This window comes from Diadema antillarum, unplaced genomic scaffold, assembly GCF_040938485.1.
Source record: "Diadema antillarum isolate AM-2024a unplaced genomic scaffold, OU_Dant_1.0 scf00000027, whole genome shotgun sequence".
Taxonomy (NCBI): Eukaryota; Metazoa; Echinodermata; class Echinoidea; order Diadematoida; family Diadematidae; genus Diadema; species Diadema antillarum.
The window spans coordinates 2248678-2268986 of record NW_027270916.1 but is presented as its reverse complement, the minus strand read 5'-3'; the positions used below and the strand labels follow the sequence as shown (position 1 = coordinate 2268986).

Here is a 20309-nt window from a genome sequence, read left to right as displayed (position 1 = left end):
TATTTTCCTTATGTAGTTGTATGCACGTGACATCATACACTGTAGTAGTCTTCTCATCCAGCAATGACTGCGCAGATACTCAAAATATTCATAACTTTTTAACGGATTGTCCGATTTTCCTCAAACTTTCACTGATGTGTTCTACTAATATTGCTGCATTCTCTCAATCCTAATGTATATGAAGGTGGACTTGTCCTTTAAATTAGGAGGACAAATTTATGCACACCGAGAGTTTATACTATAGTACTGTATATTCTACTTGTAGAGCACAGTCCGGAAGGCAGACTAGCACAGAACTACACGTGTTTACGTACGTGTGTGGCGTGGGGACGTGTACGTACAGCTTGCTACTGGACTAAACTTGTAGTGACATTGGAGTATCGCTGGCACACTTTCAGCGCAATAATCATTGGCCTGAAGTTTAAATGAAGTCAGCCCCCACGCATTTTTAACTAGGTGAGTGAGTTGTTACTGTAACTAAATTTCATCGATTGAATTCGTGGTGTTTACTACCGTAATCGAAGGCCGGGCTCGGGTATGCATTAGTCAATTACAGTGGCTGCCCCATAGTCCCATTCGTTCAAATGTATGCATGATTGTCGTTCCACTAGAATATGTGCGCACTGCTGCACGTATGTGTGTTGAGTCTGTCGATCTGCAGTCAAGCCTTCGATTAGGTGATGAGTGATTAATCATAAGGAGGTAATGTGCTTTTCGTGACATTTTATAGGTTTACGTCGCTGCTGTGTATGTGTGTGTTGCCTTTTTTTTGTGTATGTGCATGTGTGTGAAATAATAATGTCGATTGATTGACATTGAAAATTAGGGGCAGTGCCAGTGGCCAGTGCAGTGCCACATCCAAACCACATCGATTGATAATGGATTATGAGGACTGTGTACTTTTGAGTACTGTGAAAGTGAAAATTTTCGCGGTGTTGAAATTTTCTCGCATTTCACCCAACCAGAAGCCAGCGCGAAAATAAAAGCATGTGAATATTTTTGCATGCCATGTGTTCCTGTAGTCAATGTGTTGAATTAAAAACACGCAAAACCCTTACCGGCCGGGCCAAGCGCGAAAAGTTAGTCACGCAAAAATATCCACTTTTACAGTATTAAAGTATAGTATTTTTAGTCTCTATAAATGTATTTGTTCACTAAATGGACTTTATATGGACACTGTATCAAAATGTACTTGAATACCAACGGTACGGTCTTGTTATTCTATAATCTACACCTCTTCAAGGTACAGAGGGAGTCAGAGCAGAGTACAGACTTGTGAAAACTTTTATTTTGTATAGGAAATTGAAAAACGGAACTGCAAGATGAAAGACTTTATGAAGAATGACTGAGAGTAGATAACACAGTACTGGCCTGGTAGCGTTGGAATACAATGGTGAGGGAAGACTGGCGTGGCTCAGATATAGACTAATTATATTTCGAGAATCCCTATGTAACAAGTTGGGGACCGCTGAACAATCTCAACTAGAGTTGACTGTAATACTGACAAGCATATGCTTATATCAGGGCTCCAAACTCACTTTTATTGTTGGTGGCCCAAAGGCAAACATCCGACCTTTTTTGTGGCCCAAGCAGGTCACCAAATTCTTCATTTCTGAAATTTTGGTGGCCCGACGTGCGTTTTTCTTTGGTGCTTTGGTGGCCCTGGGCCACCGGGCCACCATTAGTGTTGAGCCCTGCTTATATATTCACTGACCAGTACTCTTCAAGGTTTTTAAGTACCCCAGTTGACAGCGAATGAATCATATACTGTCACGCATGAATCCCCTTGCTAGTACGCAGCTAGTAGCTACTGCGTCTTGAACATGTAGGTCCCTAAGAAAAGCTGTTTTTCTCGTAATAAACTGGAATATGTTTTGTAATACAATGTACATGTGTAATTTTTTTTTTTTGCCACCGGTACCACTGTTAAAATTATGCTGATTTATCTCCCTTCTTAATTTAGTGGTTTCAGTCATTGTCATATATTCAGTCAATTCGTGCTAGCGCATTTACTCAAAGTCAGTTTTAGACTTGAGGAGAAAATGCACATGTACTGTTTTATAAATAATGAGACTTGTCACTTGCTTCATGTGGATTGTGATCATATCTAGCTGTAAAGCATGTGTGTGTACTGTTTGCATCTTGTTTTACTGGTTGAAGTTGGAGTTAGGTGCACTTTGCACTGTACGATTGATCTATTGAACTGTAGTTTTTATTCAGTTACAACAATTTTTCCTCAGGAGCCAAGACAACACAGACAAAGCAGAAAATGCCACCACCAGGACAAATCAACAAGCATCTCACAGTAAGTCTTCCTTCACAAATTTGCACCTCTCCCTTCCACACACACACACACACACACACAAACAAACAAACAAACATATGTATGCAATTTACCATACACACATGCCTTTCATGGCTGCACACTCAAAGGGTGGTAATAGTATTGGTTGAGGTGAGGATTCAGCTTTTATTTTTTGCAAGATACTTAGGGACCACTTTAGAAAATCAATTCTTCAAAATGTATTGAAGGAAAATTGTATTTGAAATGGCTGAGATATATCCCAAAAACAAAATGAAACAAAACAATCCTAATAATAGGTGGGTCCCACAATTTATTAGGATTGTGTTATTTTAGATATCTCTGCCCTTTCAAAACCAATTTTCATCAAATAAACTTGTAGTTCATCTTAGAATGATATGCTCTTTCATATTTCATGAGAGATTTCTCATCTCCAGAAATATCTCATTATCTCCAGAAATATAAAAACATTGGAAACCCGAAGCCCCATCTCAATTGAAACTGTACTATTTCTTTCACTCGCTACTGATTGAACATTGCCCAGAGAAATGTAGTACAGTGCCCTCCTGTTATAACGAACACGGTTATAACAAAATTCCAGTTACAACGAAATAAAAATCCAAGCCGCACCATTATCAGCTCTATCTTTTTTATTGTTTATTTGTTCAGTTACAATGGAATTTTAGTATAACAAAAGAAAACTGCCAGTCCCGAGGACTTTGTTATAACGGGAGTCCACTGTATTAAGCAATTGGGGATAAGACCAAAAATGATAGTGTAGTGTGACATAGTGGCCCTTTTATATCATTTAGCAACTTTCTGACAATTTAAATATTCAATTATATGGTATGTATAAGTGGTATCAAATACTGATATATCAGTTTATTCCAGGTACCTTATTCATTTTTTTTTTCTTTTTCATCAAGGTGAAAAATGCATAGATGTTTTATCTGGATTAATTCTTGTGAGTTGCTGGATTGGCCACAGCAGGGAGGCACCTCCCTGGCCACAGTGATCAATGTAGTGCACTGCATGTGTGAATGGATTGTACAGTGTGAATTTATGTTTGATTGGCAATTCATTCAGTTGTGTAATATGAAAAATATTCCAGAAAGGTACACTCTTTTCTTCAGAAGATTATTCTTAATTTACTGACAACCACTCATTTTCACGAGTTAGTGACCTCTTCATAATGAGGTTCCATTTTACATTTAGAAACGTTACCATTTCTCTTCTACTTATCAATTTTGTCATTGATGTTAAGTTTGGGTACTCTTCTAGGTATCAGAATTCAGTATGCATTGTATGGGAAACTACTGCTTATTGATTTCACCTTTAGTCGTTTTCATGAGTAGTTCATCAGTCATTCAATCTCAATATTGCTGCAGGGCTTCCAAACTTTGTTTTCTCTGCCCAATCTAGAAAGGAAACTTTTGACATTCCAGTCATGCAAGTCCGCTCAAGGCTTCATTTGTAATTTTAAGACATGGGCAAGAGTAACTTAATAGTAATAACAATTAGTATCATGAAAATGCTAACCAACAACCAGACTGTATTAGCTCTACTATAGTATCACCAGGGCAGGGAATTTCATACTTTTTTGTAAAAATCAATTTTATCTTACATTGAAAGTATGGTGCAACTGATCAACAATTTCATGACTTTGAAATTATGTGATTTGCACTTTGAATGTAATACTTGGCTTCTATTAAAAAAAAAAAAAATACAATTTACTTTCCATTGAAAGTATGTGTGTTCACTGAATTCCAGATACAAATTGGGAAAAATATGAAAAAAACGTTGCTTCACTTTCAAGTACCCGGTACATTTTATTGGTATCTGTTGCGTGGTATAGCTTTGACATCTCTAGTGGCTCGTAAAAGCCTCTAGCATTTTAGTTCGCACTTCATCTGTGAGTCGTGGCACATCTTCAAGCGTCATACCCTCTGTGGATACTGCTGGAAGAATGGTTGCAGTGGTTTCACCTGTATGATAAAAACAACAAACATGAAGTGATTACAGCTACACTTTCAGTTACTATTTAAGTCAAAGATACAGTAATGTGGTGCATAAAGGACAGTGGATACAGAGGTAGGGGACTGACATTGTGAGAATACATTTTATGATTACAAAACTCATATTTCTATGCTTAAACAATGGAAAACATAAGATGATGAATTATTGTATATATGGAGTATGAAATTTCACATGCAAATAATGATATTATCTACATATGCGTAAAGGGGTATGAACCATGAAAATGTGAGTGCATGACGTATGTGTGTTGTATATTTTATGATATCATTGTTTTTTGTCGAGCCCACTGGAGGTGAGGGGAGACTACAGGTAAGGGATCGCCTGCGGCATCTGTCTGTCCGTCGTCCGTCCATAACACTACAAAAACTTGAATAACTCTCTACTGAGGACTTCCACTTCAATCAAACTTGGAGGGAATAGTGGTTATAAAAAGTTACACAATTTACCGAACATGAAGGTCATCTCTCAAGGTCAAAGGTCACAGACATTGGTCAACGAACTTTTAAGGCCCAATGTTAAGTTTTTACGGCACGTTTCGATTATGGCTCATAACTTTTGATCCCTATGTCCATTTGTGACCAAACTTGAATGGTAGATGTCCCTTGGGAATTTGAAGGTCATTATAAGGTCAAAGGTCACAGACAGGGGTCAACGAACTTTAAAGGCCCAATGTTAAGTTTTTATGGCACGTTTCGATTATGGCTCATAACTTTTGATCCATATGTCCGTTTGTGACCAAACTTGGCTGGTAAATGTTCCTTGGGGAGTTGAAGGTCAACACAAGGTCAAAGGTCATAGGGCGGGGTCAATGAACTTCTGGGACTTAGGAGAAAAACAGAAATTTCTGCTACGCGTATTGGCGAGACACATTTTGGCACTTGCCTTGTGATTTGCTATGTGTGTTTATGGGGCGAGTTGTGTGTGGCGAATGCAAAGAGTGATATCATAATATACACTGTAATTTTCATATTACTATTAGTGAATACAGTACAAAAGCAAACAAAAAAAAAATAACAGAGAAAGTTGATGGGAGTTTCCAACGATGAACTCTCTTGCTTAAGCCCCCGTTCCACTATCACGATTTGGACCCCGATCTGTCCCGATCTAGGGCAAGTCCAAGATAACACGCGCGTTACGTATGGGACATTCAGAGACTTTTATGACCTGAAAAATAGTGTTAATGGCTTTTGATCATATCAAACTTTATCATGGTGATTGATATCTAGGAGAAGTATAATCATGCAAAAAATGGAGAAAAATGACCTTCACAATTATATTCTAGAAGAGAAAATATGTGCCGTTACGTATGGGACCAGAAAAATTTTGTTTTTTTGAACATTTTTTTCAACCTCAAAACTCTCTGAAAGTATTTCATTCTACAACTTGTAACTCACTGTGATGAAAGTCACAACACTCAAGATTATCATAGGTAAGTTTCGTGTCATTAGGTAAAAAGCTCTAATTACAGGTTCTAATTAAAGACAGACATGACGTGTTACGTATGGGACAGTTACGTATGGGACAGTTTGTCCCCCATTCATTTAGTGTGTGAAGAACCATGTTTATGGGTATTTTGCATAATTATTGAAGTAAAATCAGTTGAAACTACTCAAATACTGATCCAGATTGTCAAGGAAACAATATTCCCCAAATATTCACCATCCTAATCATATTCAATCATATTTTCATATTTTTATGACCAACCTGAGTATGCATGCCCTTTGTCCCCCATGCGTTTAGTGTGTGGAGAGACACATTTATGGGTATTTTGCAAAATAATTTTGCAAAATACCCATAAACAAATTTTTTGCATAATTATTGAGGTGGAATCAGTTGAAATTACTCAAATACTGATCCAGAATGACAAGGGAACAATATTCCCCAAATATTTACCATCATAATCATATTTAATCATATTCTATATTTTCATGACCAACCTGAGTATGGGGTATGCCCTATTTTTATCAGGATAGTTACTACTGAAAAATTGAATAGTTTAAAGTGTTTACTTCCATTGATGAAGGGCAGTTTGCCATTTCGTTTCAATAAAAACAACTTGACACAAGAAATATTAATTTTTATAAATAAGCAATACCTGCTGCGTGGAACCCCAGTGATCGAGTAGATATATGATGTCTGTCTAGCAGTCAGGTCATTGATTCGAGTCACACCTCAGTATGTATACCCATGAATTTTGTCGTGGCTATTATTGAAACCTGAATAAGGACAATTTGTGTATCACTTGCAATAAAAAAAATCATTTTACTTTATATTCTTTTTAAATATTTATATCACAACCATTTCAAATTGGATCTCCATCACTAAACTTGGAATTCCTCTAGTCTTAGGATTGTATGCTCTTTAGTAATTCATATACTGTAATTGGTTTCCAATCATCTCATTAAATGTTGAAAACTGAATCCCCATTTCTACAAAAAACTATACCATCCCTTTAATGCTGTTTTTTTCATTGTGTATTTTGCCATTTTCCCCTCCCCCTTTCTGGAAATTGTTCAGTCAAGTACATGTATTGTTTAAAGTGTCTATAACTCAAAAAGTAGCGACAACGTTGGGATGCTTTCTTCAGGATGATTGACCATTTGTGTACTGAGAGACCTTCCCAGCTAGCTACATGCATTCACATGCATTATGTATGAGGATGTCCCATACGTAACGCATTTGTCCCATACGTAACATTATTTCAATGCCTTATAAAAAATATTCCTTTTACTGTTTTTTCTTTTTTCTGTGGTATTTAATTTCTCCAAACAATAAATTAGAACTTTCCAAAAGGGCATTAATATAACCTTAGCAATTTCAGAAAAAACCTAAAAAAATGACCTCAATTTGTTACGTATGGGACATCTCATGATAGGACACGAGCTAATTTGCATAATCATTTGCATAATCCCTAAATTTTCATACCAAGATAAACTATTTGATGAACTTCTTATGTCCACATATTAATCAAATATCATTTGCTTTCCTTTGAATTAATATGAATTTTTATAAATGTCCCATACGTAACGCTGTGTTTCACATTTATGCAAATGAAGCCCTTGAAATTTACATAAATTTACGTAATATAATTTTTTCCTCCATGGAAATCAAAACTTCAACTCATAAGCTTCAAAATGATACCAAACATGTCAATATTGAGCAAAGATGAAATTTTGCCTTCTGAGGGGACCTTATCTTGGACTTGCCCTCTAGCAGATCGGGAGAGAGCGGCAAAAGCGTACGGGGATCGGAAGCATCGTAGCAGCAGCGTGTGGAGGTCGGGGTTGGAGCGGGCAGTTTTTCAGATCGGGAAGAAATTTTGAACCGGTTCAAAATTTCTTCCCGATCTCCCCGATCAAAATTGACATATTTTTAATCGTACGGCAAGCGGGGAGAGCGTAGTGACAGCGTAAACGCAGCGGGGAGAGCGTAATGACGGCGTAAACGCAGCGGGATGAGCGTAACAAGGTCTTTCTGAGCGTAGTAACATCGGCACAAGAACGGGAAGTAATTTTAGCTGTAATTTTCGAAGAAGAAGAAGAGATGAAGAAAAAGAAGAGAAGAAAGCAGCAAAGCAGCTACCCAAAAGGCGAAGAAAGAGAGATTGCACGTGATGCTGAAAGAGGAGGAAGAGGACATAGCAGAATTTTGAAGAATATGAAATCATCTACAACTGGAGGAAGACGGACTATAAAAGCAAGGACATCAAGAAAAATCCTTTGAAAAATCAGCACGTCTTTGTTTATACAATGCATTGCTGCAAAAGAACCGTGAGTTGAGGAGGCTCTTCAAGTTCAAGTTCAAGTTGATTTATTTCACTTCCAACAAACAAATAATAAAAAATACAAAGAAACGCTCATATACACAGACGTCATGAAATCAGTACTACAATGCGATGAACGGAATAACGTTGTAAAAGAGATGCAGGCAAATTATCAACAGAGATACAAATAACAGTTACGTCACTGTGGTAAATGCATACAAAATATTGCTGGAAATGGAGGGGACTGCTAAAAAGCAGAGCTTGTAGTATTAGAATGCAGTCCCCTCATAGAGAAAAATATATAATTGCCAAAAACAACAACAACAAATTTCCCTAAGCGGTAGCAAAAAAAAAAAAGACAGACAGAGTAATACACACATACATGCACACATACGGACGCACATTAACAAACACATGGCGGCTCTCTTGTAAGGAAAAAATTGAGAGGATAGAAAGATATAGTAGTGAAGAAGGTAGTAAGTCCGAGGTGGACAAAGGGGGGGGGGGAGGAGGGGAGAGGAGAGGGAAATGGTGGGTCATAACCAGGGCACTGGAGGCACAGAAGCACGGGCTCGCTGATGAAGAAAGAGTAGTGAGAATAACGAAGCAACAACAACTTTGAAAATCAAAAGTAAAAAAAGAAGAATGAATCTTCGAGGTCCACAGTATATTTCTTCGGTTCTGCATGCTAATAAGTTGACTGACTGCTGACCCACAGTCGAATCGGGGTACATCGGGGCACATCGGGCACTTTTCAGCTCTCTGAACGGGGTAACAGCGTGATAAGATCGTATAGATCGTTCAGAGCGTAGATACAGCGTGCATTGATCGGATAACATCGGCAACATCGCACTAACAGCGTAGCTACATCGTTCTAAAGCGTACCGGCAGCGGCAGAGATCGCAATGTCTAATTCCCGATCATCGTAGTAAGAGCGTAGCAAGCACTTGGTAGTCGTAACTGCAGCGTACTTAGAGCGTTCTAACATCGTACTGTGTCCAGATCGGCTCAGGTTTTACCCGATCCTTCCCGACCTGAGAAAATTGTCAAATCGTAGCGAGAACGGCATAGTGGAACGGGGGCTTTAGTGCTATCTTTTCACGTTGTGCTGATTAGAAAATCACAATTATGTATAGTCAGCTTAAATGCTAAACTTGGCCAAATCGTACTGACATAATCACCCCGTCATGCTTATGTTTTCAATATTTGCTTGAGTACCACTTTTTGTAACACTTGAGTAACACTTTTGACTTGAAAATTTAGAAGCCTTTGTACATACACACATAATATCAAGGTTTTATGAGATTATTTGGGGGTTTGGAGAACACTTACCTGGTTCGAAAATATGCCTTTGGACGCTGAAGAATTTTTCTTGCGATGAAAATACCACCGGCACTATAGGTACCTACACGTGAGATAAAAAATGTCGCACAAGATATATATAATATTATGATTAATAAAATCACTTAATTCATTGATAGGCACAAACAAATCATCTTTGTCCAGAAAGTGTAACCCCAGAAAGAATAAAAAATCAGGTGGGAGGAACGTTTCACTGACGTCGAACCTGAGAGCCCTCATGGAAAGTACAACGAAAACAAACCAAAAGATACCGAAACCCGCACGTAAAGATGGCGTCAATATTCGGCGCACGAATCGTACATACGCCAAAATAACTTTTAACGGCGACAGCAACTATTCTTAACCCTAAATTTGTCGAGTAAGGCAGGTGCCACAATTATTACAACACAATAGACAGATTTATTGGAATTACGACTCTTACGAGTAATCTCCAATCGTGCATCTGTTTACGAATTGGGAGAGTTTGTGCAACAGACTCGTCCTGACACTGGAAAAACGAGCGGACCATATGTATTGTACCCATCACTGGGTTTACTTCAAGAACATGCTGACACATTTAGAGTTCAACATTCCTTTTAACATTCCTCACAAAACTGGAAGCCTTGAAAGGGGTGATGTGTCCGTCAATATAGTTTCTGTAATTTCAGAATATCAACGCTTAAATCGGCTGGTACTACTGGGTAAATAAGACATTATTATTATTATTATTATTTATTACCCCGCATATAAAAGACTTAAGAGAAGAGTCTGTGCAAGTATTGTGATGGGAATGTAGTGTTCTGTGTTCGGCGTACTCGTATGTCGAGATTTGGGTCTGGAATTTTTGTTGGATATTAATGGTTTAACAAGTATCAGTCTTGAATGAAGGCTGCCGATTGGATACCTACATGTATATTGCGTGAATTCTTTCGATTTGTAATCGATGTCAACCTTAAAAGTGAATGCTGCAGGGCCCGGAGCGTTTACGATAGATACTTTTTTTTTTTAATGTATAACCTTTGACTTCTAAAGCCGAGCATTTGATTTGTTACAATAATGTACTTCGACTAATAACACGTTTTAATTTGAGACAATGAAAAGACGGGGGGGGGGGGGGGAGGGGGAAGAAGTCTGCATTCAATTTGAAATAAAGCCGACACTGATTATGATAGTATTGAAGTAAAGATAGTATTAAAGGTAAATGACTTAAACCCGATAAATATCACAAGATATTTTAGCTTGCAGAGGTAAAAGTTCTTGATAAAGGTGATATTCTTTGTTTTATAAGACTAGTTTTGTTGAGCGCCAAAAAAAAAAAAAAAATTGAATAAAAACTCAGAAGTAAACCCCGATATTTTTATATTGCAAATCTGCTCAATCTTATGAGCATAACATTATTGTGATACGTTGCTCCCAATTTAACTATACACACTGCGAATCCAATTACATCTATGAAAAAAAGAAGAAGAAAAGGATAGCGATGGGAGATCATGCATTTGCATGTGCAACGTCAAAATTGTAGAATTTATCTCGAAGTTAGAAATTCAACGTTTTCAAATAAGGACACATCTTTTGCTTTGTTTTGTTTTTTATATTTTGTGTTCGTAATATCATGAGTGACACTGGGAGCTCTTGCATCGCGCAGTGGAACATAATATCAATCTTCCTGCGCTGTGAAAATATACTGTGATGTGCAATATACAATTGTTTCTCTGTATACAAGCAGTGCAGCGTATCATAATACTGTAACTGTGCCATGCTGTGCGATATGTACCTGGTGCAGCTATTCTGAAGAATCTAGGATAGGAGACGAGAGTGGTGTGATATTTTGCCATTAGATGTCAGAGATATTGTGTCAATGATGGCGATATAATGGTTCCATTCTTGAAAGAAGATGTTATGAGATACATAGCGTGGTGTTCTTCTTTCCGTCCGGATAAGTCTCATGGTGTGGGGTATCATCCTCATAGATACTTGCTGTCCTGTCTCACGCACAAACAAAACGTTCATGTGTTCTGTGAATATCTTTTGTCGTACTTGTAACTAGTATACTTGTATACATTATATAGATATTATACCCGTAATAAGAATAATAATAAGAATAATAACCAATATAAATTAGTGTCTTCTCTGTATAGACTCAAAGCGCTTCATCAATTACAACAAAATACAAGAAATCAACAATATTTACTAAACAAATGGAGAAAGAAAAACAAAACAAACAGTGACTTTTAACTTGTCAGATCGTTGGCAGTGGAACAAGTCAGAGCAATAAGAAAGTTTTACTTTTGGAACAAATGGGTTTTCAACAGTCTTTTTTTAATTGATATGTGTTAACTGTACATGGCTTTGCTCCTGTCGACTTCTTTCCTTACGCTGCATGCTGTATCATGCTCATCGATTCTCACTTGTTGCTTTGATGTATCTCGCGAACTTTTGGTGTACGTTTACCTTCAATGTGAATTTCATTGTTTTCGGGGATATTTTAAGATTTGGCTCTTCGTTTATCTTGTGTTTCTGCTTGTTCATATTACAAAGGTTGTCATAATTATGTTTGCTAAGCACGCTATTTTGGGCGAGTATATAATTATATACGAGAACTCACCGTACTTGATCAATATTTTCGCATGGTATCTATTCACCTCAATATGTTTATATGAATTATCCTACTCGTATCAATTCAAACGAGAAACAAATATATAAAACAAACAAATGAGATCGCAAATAACATGTCTGCGAACAGCATATCTTCCAATAGTCAGATTCATCGCCCATAATAATGCATGGACATACAGCCGCGCAGTTATCTCTCCCGCGAACTCGAGTGTATTATAGAACGCTGCAGTAGGCATACCTATGCATTATCAAGGCTTTGGGGGAATGACACTCAAGTACAACACATACGTGACTATAATAAAGTAGCTTTCGAGTATCTAGTTAAATCAGGGTCGACATTCTTTTGAATGACGTGCACCAGGTCCTCTATAGCCACTTATAAGACAAGCGAGAGAAAGCAGCCTCCAGCATCATTTACTTTCATTGTTATCTGGTTGTGGATCCGCTAAAGATTCTGATGGTCAACATTTGCAGTAATGGATCAATCTCCGATTTTTTTTTTTTTGTACGTATTTATTTGTAATTATCTATTTATTTATTTATTCATTTATTTTTGTAAGCTGCCAGTTGTGCCAACTGTTAATTCGACAACTCGTATGTATTTCCGCGTGGGTTTGAAGTGAGGCTTGTTGTGGGCGCGGCTTACCTGTGCCATGACGGCCAAATTAAAGGCCCCCTTCTTAAATGGCAAGAAATGTTCCTCAAGTTTTCCCTTGCTGGACAGCTTCCTGGTGCCTTCCGGGAAGATCCACACTCGATACTGTTGGTCAAACAGAAATGACCATCTCAAGACAGATTTATGGACAGTCAAAAAGTCGGTCGTTGAACTTTAGAAAACGTGAGCGTCTAACTTTAAAAAAAAAAAAAAAAAAAAAAAAAAAACGTGAACCGAATAGCCCTTCTATTCTCTTTCCCCTAAATGACACTCTTGCATCTTTCGGGGTACAAAATTGATTTTGTTCTGGAAAGGCGTTTCCCCTTGTTTCTTGTATTTTCTCGATGGGTCGAAACTTCATAACTGTCCCGCCCCTTTAATGCCTTGTATATTATCTACTTCGACCAAATCTTATAGTCATGGAGATGCCCGTGTTGACCTCAAGTGCATTTTGATGGGCGCAGAAGATATGAACAACGTACCTTGTTTTCTTGTATCGCATCTGCCGCGCTGCGCATCATCTCCTTGGCGCTGGCGGAGTTCTTCCGGTTCACGAATATCGTTCCCGCCAGAACGAGGCAAAGCCCAAAGGGTCCTGCGTATTTCATCGTGTTCTTCATGATCACAACGCAGTCTCCCGGCCAGATCTCCTCGTGCATCATAACTTTAGACATCGGAAGATGTGAAAATGGAAACAAGCGAGAGAGATATAAAGAAAGAACAAACTGGTTAGTTCAGTGCTATCTCAGGGGACCCAAGTCATCAGGATTGCAATTGACTTGAAATTGATGGCAACAATATTAACCGATCAGCCGGGTTATACATTTAGTCATTGTCATGGTAACTTTTACCGCAAGTTTATTGAAGAGGAGGGCAGCATGGATAATGATGGGAATCATAATAATGAGCAGATTTATAGTACATTGTACATGTACGGTCGTTCTCTTTGTCTTGGCTCAACAGACTAACACGCAACGTAAAGCTCTAAAGTCTGAATTAACGTAAAATTGGATGCCTCTCTTCACAAAATTGCCGTGTTGAATTGAATTGAATTGAATTGAATTTATTTCCTCTTCATGCGAGACACCTCTAATCTTGAGTCACTTTGTAATAAATTATAGACGCTTCAAAACACAAAACAAAACAAACGAAAGCCAAAGCTTACCGACACTATCTAAGGCGCTCTGGTGGTTGCACACAATCACACACGGCCCGTCTGGGTAGGGGCATCCCTTTCTCTTGACGCCGATCCCGAACAGCGGGAGTTGCAGATATTTTCCATATTTGATCAGCCACCTGCAATCAGTGGCAATATAACTGTTTAGGACCTATCTCGGTAGTGTATATTGTAGACAGCCGAGAAAAAGATGATCCTCGAATATATCACGTTTACTGTGATTGAATCCCGTCGTTATACACACTTTAAAAATGTGCTGAAAACAAATGAAATTGTAGATTTACAACGTTTTTATATATGTTTCTTCTCCTTGATTTGAGAATATTATAACTGTAATGTTTGTATGCCGTGTCAACAGTATACTCAATGGACGTCGATAATATTTGGCTTTGTTTTGCATTTTAAAAGCGAAATTCAATTTTGATATTTAGATCAATGTCTTCTCTGTAGAGTTTTCGTGCAAGTCAACGGGAGACTTGTGTGAAATGGACATAAAAGACGGGAGTCTCCCTTTGAAACCCTACGGGTAACGTCAGACTACTTTTGTGTCTTATGTGTCCCACGTGACTTCACAATGACAGCCGTCTGTAGTATCGTATGAAGATGCAATCCGTGTGTTGTGTTCCATGCGTCAACGTGGACTTGGGAAGAAGAGCAGCAGTGGTGATATCACATTAAAGTTCTCATAATGACTTAACAATAACACTGGTGTCAGTTCCCTCTTATTATAACGACTTCACGAACGGTTAAAGTGTTTATATTCTTACGTGTATTCATATAGACCACCAAACTGTTTCCCATCGAGGAAATCATTTTTAACATTGAGAAATATAAATGACCAACAAAAATGCTGTCAATGAAGATATAGGGCCTAACCATTCACGAGTACATGTGGATGTATCTATACACCAGATGTTAGTACAATGTATCATTACTAGCAGTGATGTTATTCCAGCGCTAGATAATCATACATGAGGCAGTCGCTGGGTGCATTTCGGATCTTAGTGTCCATGGCAACGGAGCAAATGATGGGGAAACCCTTCGCGCAACATTTTCATCGCCTGCCGTGAAGCTCTCTCGGAAAACTTGTAACTGACCGCCATTTGTCTGCGTTGTAACACCTTTTGGGTCAGGTTCACGCAGAGTTTCTTGTCCCCTGAAGTAGCCAGATATTTTTGATAATACACTGTACATACTATATGGCTATATTGAATGTATGGATAACGTTCCTTCTAAGAACATAGCCTACTTTATAAATTCATTCATATTTACCAACTCGCATTTATGGTAATGATGCAATTTGCATGTACTATTGCTGTGTCGGGCAAGACTCATGAAAGACTATTATAAGACATGATTCTGGCTGCCAGGAGCAATTCCTTGTTATACTAGTACGCATAATTTATGTTAATACGATTATATTTATGAAGTGCCTACTGATGTTACTGTGTCGTACGCTTTCCAATCGTATAGCATACGCGTGGTTAAGAAATCTGCAGGATGGAACAGATGTTAGATATGTTTTCTATATAGGGTTCTTGCTAGAACGATAAGTGGCGAGGTGGTGGTCTTATAGTGGATTTTTGGACATCGGGATTATTTATTCGACTTAAAGGCACTGTGTATCATTTGGAGCAGTGATTAAAAAAAATACGTTGTTAAAACATCCTACAATAATAAAAGTTTTCGCAATAAAGCCTAAAATATAAGGGTATAGCACCATTTTTCTCAATAAACCATAGCTGTAGACGTTTTGTTTTAGAAACAATTTTATTCTAACTGTTGTTTACATTTTTGCATATTTAACGATACTTAACATTGATTATACTGATTACCATTTTTACATTGGTTGATTCTATCCATATCTCGCATTTTTGATCTAGTTTGAAGCACACTAAAGCTGGGTTTTGTTTCATCTGCAAATGGTAAATAATACCTTTAAAAAAAACCCTTGAAAGGTGATTTCAGGAACTGGTAACCTGCCAAACACCATTTCGACCCTGTAAACGATCATTCGTCAGCAGATCACAAGACGTTGTATCCGTTGCCAGAGCAAAGAGCCTTAGTCCATTATTCAGCGCGTTTCGAATCTCTGACACATTAGGCCTATACTGCACAGCGTAAACATATATTGAAAAATAGGCTCGATTACATCATAATCTAAATCATATTCCAAAAAGTTCGCAAAATTATATGTTTGACACAATGATCGGAAATCACGAGGATTGTTGAGATTTTGTCTGTAATTTACCATTAGTATAGGTAGGATGTGAGAGTCAGTAATCCTGTGACCGCTCATTTTGTTTGTGCCGTACATGATATCGTCGCATATATGAATTCAGCAAATGTGTTTATGTACAGCTGTCATGACACAAGCTGGGAGTTTTAAAACCTCGCTATATACGTCCCCATCCGCGAGGGAGGATGTCATGCTTGTCATATGCAGTTACTCACTAAATGCTTACTCACTGCACTGCAGAAGGGTAATAACGTGAACGATTGGGATGCTCTTTTTTCCAGGTTTTTTTTTTCGTGTTTGTTTTGTTAGTTGTTTTTTCCTTTGCATATTCCAGACTAAATTGTCCGCGCACTCTGTCGCTCGCGATAGAAGTAGGCATACATGAATAGAGCGGTCCTTGCAATGAAACAGATTATACAATGGTTAACTCAAATAATAGTAATCTTTGGACATGTCTAGACGGTGGCCTTATCTCTGGGAAACCTTGGAAACACTTGATAATGCTTGTTCTTCGAAAAGAGTCCCAATGAAGGACCGAAGGTGTCTTTTTCCTGTGTCACAAATCGTGAAAATTAAACAAAAAATATACTAAATTAAGAATATTATAGATAACAAATCTTTGACACAATTATTGAGTGACCGAATACCGAATAATTATGGCTCATATTTCAAAATAATTATAGGTCAAAGCGTATTGTGATATTATTGTGGGTTTTATTTGTATCGTCATCCTATGTCATTTATTCCCATCTACTCGTCTGTTTCTCTTCCAGAGTATTTTCTTTTTGCAAGATTTTGCAATTATGTGCTTTAGTTTGTTTTTAACCACTTGGGAGGTATACTTTATATACCTCCTTAATTTAAATCAATGACCATCATTTTACGCTCCATGTCAATCCCCAAACGATATGAATAAGAGGACGACAGCTTCCAAGCAGCGTAAACGTACAGGGCACTTCTCATGAATCAAATATGAATATACACAGACAGTATATAGATAGATTGTCAATTTAGCATGAAGTATAGGCATTGTTATGTATTACCTGCAGTTGCAAAATTATTCTCGAGAGTACATTTCGTTGCTCTGTGTGCCAAATTTCATGGAACATTTCGTCACAAATGGATCTTTGATATAATGTACAGAAGAACAACCCTTTTTTGTTGGACATTTCCCCTTTGATTACATCATTACTATGCAGCATTTCTGCAGATCATTGAATCATCATGTTCAGATTCGTGGAGTTCTCCCTCTCTCACAGCCTCTGCCATTGTATCTGATCCCCAGATCTGGTCACAAGGAACAAACTTTATCGCCCACTGATATCCGGAACAATTACCTCTGAACCCCTGTAATAAGACTAAATATCGATAAGGATCTCCTAGCAAAATGCGACGTCGGTCAAACACCCGCTGATATGACTCTCTTTGTATGTGTGACTTGAGCAAATCGTTATGGCGCAGTATACGCCTTTGGACGTAATGTGTTCCTTGTATGAAAGCAGTCACGACATCAGGCAAATTTTAACTGATCTTGAGCACTAACGAAGTACATGTAATGAGTATCCACAGGTACACTAAGCCACTTGAATCAGGGAGGTGGGAACTATACTTGAATTCAAAATAAAATCGACAAGCATAAATTATAAATGTATCAGTAAACGAGTTACCAATAGATCGTGTTCGGTGGAAAGAAAGTTAAACAACAGAACATGTAGCTGTAGGACGAGGTTGTTTTTCCCTTGTAATCATTTTCAAAGGAAAGACGAATGATGATACACATCAGAGCAAAATAGTTTACGTAGCCAAGGCGAGAGCATGCTCGTGTATAAGGCAAGGCCACCTTTGATTCTCGAAAGCGGACATCTTGTAAGATTCAGGTTTGCGATATAATCATTCAATTCATGTATTCGGTGCCTATGATGGAAGAGCGTGTGCGTGATCCACATCACTTATCCTGGCATTCGATTTTAGCACTGTTTAGCACACTGTATTTGTGAAGAGAGTGTACACGCTTCGAAGTCATCACGTCTCCTACAGGGCGCATGTTGCCGGAAGTGACCCACTATGAAGCAAACGCGGCGGTCGTGTTTACATAACAATAAAGGGGATTCATTCATTTGAGAAGCTAATTATGCGCCGTGCTGTCTCTTCCCATCCATTGATTTATTCCGCTTTAGTTTCAGTTTGATGGATATCATTGCCAAGAAGTACCACCCAATTTTTTTCTCTGTCAGAGGTATCACGTAACATCTAAATTGACTGCATTGCATTGCATGACTACGTTTTGTACCGACTTATATCACTGCCTATTTACTTCGCGGGATAAAGAATAAACACAGCAAACAAAAACAACTCCGAACTCTCATTACGCATAACTGTAGTGCGGCCTCTGGAACATTTCTTTATTTTCCGGTGGCATCACATCTTGCTCCTTGGACAATTTTTTCGGTCTTATTTTCTCCAAGGACGTTGGGTTAGGGTTGTGATAGGGTTTCACGTTTAGTTTCATTTGAGGACTAGGATTAGGGTTGGGGTTATGTTTGTGTGTGGAATCTATGTTTGGCTTAGCATGCAGCTTATTTCATTGAAGCAATTGTCGCTCGCGCAAAATATGATCTAAAAACAAAGCCTCGACTGCTTACGTCATGATAGCGTGAACAGCACCTAGATGTTTGTGTTCTTCGGAGAAGGTGTCATGGTGTTATGTGGTGATTATGTTAGGGCTCGTGTGGTAATCATGGCGATAAAGACGACTATACTCTTGTTGCGGAGGTGGTGGCAGGTGCGATGGTTCTGTGTCACCTTTGATAATTATCGCTGTGTGGCTCAATGGTGGTAATGATCGTGGTGACGACTATAAATTCCCACCTCCCTGGTTGTAACGAAAGTGGTAATAGTGGTTATGGTAGCCGTGGTAATGTCTTATATTGCTGCTAATCTGGTGGTGAATGTTGGGTCATAAGTGCCTGTCCCCCTTTAGTTTCGTAATATAGTAGGGATGACAAGTTGGTGATGAGTGAAAGTGATCACTTCGCTATAGAGATGTCTTAGCTCTGTTGGATGACATTTTACAGTGATAGTAATAGTTGTGATGGTGGCACTACGAATGGTGTACTATGCTGGTCGTGGAAACCGGCGAAAATAAAAGTGAAGGTGTGTTTTTACTTACCATGCGTTCTTTGGACTTCCAGGTTTCAGGGCCAACACGGGAATGAAGAGCACACCAAATACAATATAGCTGAGAAATAGGCTCGCATATTTGAAGTAGAAACACACAGCCCTGTTTCTCGCCGCTACGAACTTTGCACCAACGCAGAGTATAATGACAAGAAGAAGAGCAGATCTCCACCACGTGAATAACTCCTCTTGGTGATAGTCAGTGTTTTCGTGAGACATTGCTGATAGTCCAGGAGTTTCGGCCTCTGTGAACAATGCTGATGACATAAAGAGTGGAGTCATAGTATACAGTACCTCTTCAGCTGCTGATTTAGAGTTTTTTGCTGGCGTTCAAGTGCTAACAGAGGGCACCTCCGCCGAGCGAGCGAATGAGCTGCAGTGGGTCGATATAGTGCAGGATATCGGTGGCAAGCGTGTAAAACCACCCGCTTTGTGTTTGTTATGAAGCGTGCTGTGTGAAAACAGCAGACGACGAAGTCTTCGTAGACTTCTGGTCACGTGTTTCCTGGCATGACGAAATGTGCAGGTTGTTCCAAAGGCCACGGTCAAGTGTCGGATGGGGTGGCTGTGATAAGTCTTACGGAGTGAGGTCAGGCTGGCACTGTACATGAACAAGCACAACAGTAGGATTGATGCGAAATGTTTAGTTGGATATCTACCCGTTGACGGCGGTGGTACTCCCTAGAGGTGACCAGCTATTGACTCATCACTGTCACGGGGAATTATAGAGGCCTGGTTTTGAAACATGCAAAGAAATCTGACCTTCCTTTGCAATAGAGACGTGCAGTCAGATGTGACATCGCCGCTGGTCAAGAAACAGATCAGTGATCGCCAAGGACAAGATGTTCCTCGAAACGTTCTATCTACAGAGGGTTGTAGCTCGTGACACGATTGTAATTACCGGGTTGATTGAAAAAGACTTTGCTATAGATAAGTTTCACTCCTCTCCTGTAAGAGTAGATCGGAATATTTGTCTTCTGGCATATAGATGTCATTGAAAAT

At 38.7% G+C, this 20309-nt stretch overlaps 2 protein-coding genes across 2 annotated transcripts in view; one reads left to right on the top strand and one right to left on the bottom strand.

Moving 5' to 3' along the window:
• Positions 1 to 343: 343 nt before the first annotated feature.
• Positions 344 to 20309, top strand: part of LOC139734946 (uncharacterized) — a 41400-nt gene continuing 21434 nt past the window's right edge. The window contains exons 1-2 of the mRNA XM_071645726.1: positions 344 to 456; positions 2241 to 2305. Of these exons, the coding sequence (XP_071501827.1) occupies positions 2270 to 2305 (36 nt within the window). The 5' untranslated portion in view covers positions 344 to 456; positions 2241 to 2269. The remainder of the gene's footprint in view (positions 457 to 2240; positions 2306 to 20309) is intronic.
• Positions 4169 to 19526, bottom strand: LOC139734995 (1-acyl-sn-glycerol-3-phosphate acyltransferase alpha-like). The gene is made up of 6 exons (XM_071645773.1): positions 19300 to 19526; positions 13880 to 14010; positions 13197 to 13378; positions 12706 to 12819; positions 9435 to 9507; positions 4169 to 4287 (listed from the first exon to the last, which is right to left on the bottom strand). Exons 1-6 carry the CDS (start codon positions 19524 to 19526, stop codon positions 4169 to 4171), a joined length of 846 nt encoding a protein of 281 aa, XP_071501874.1.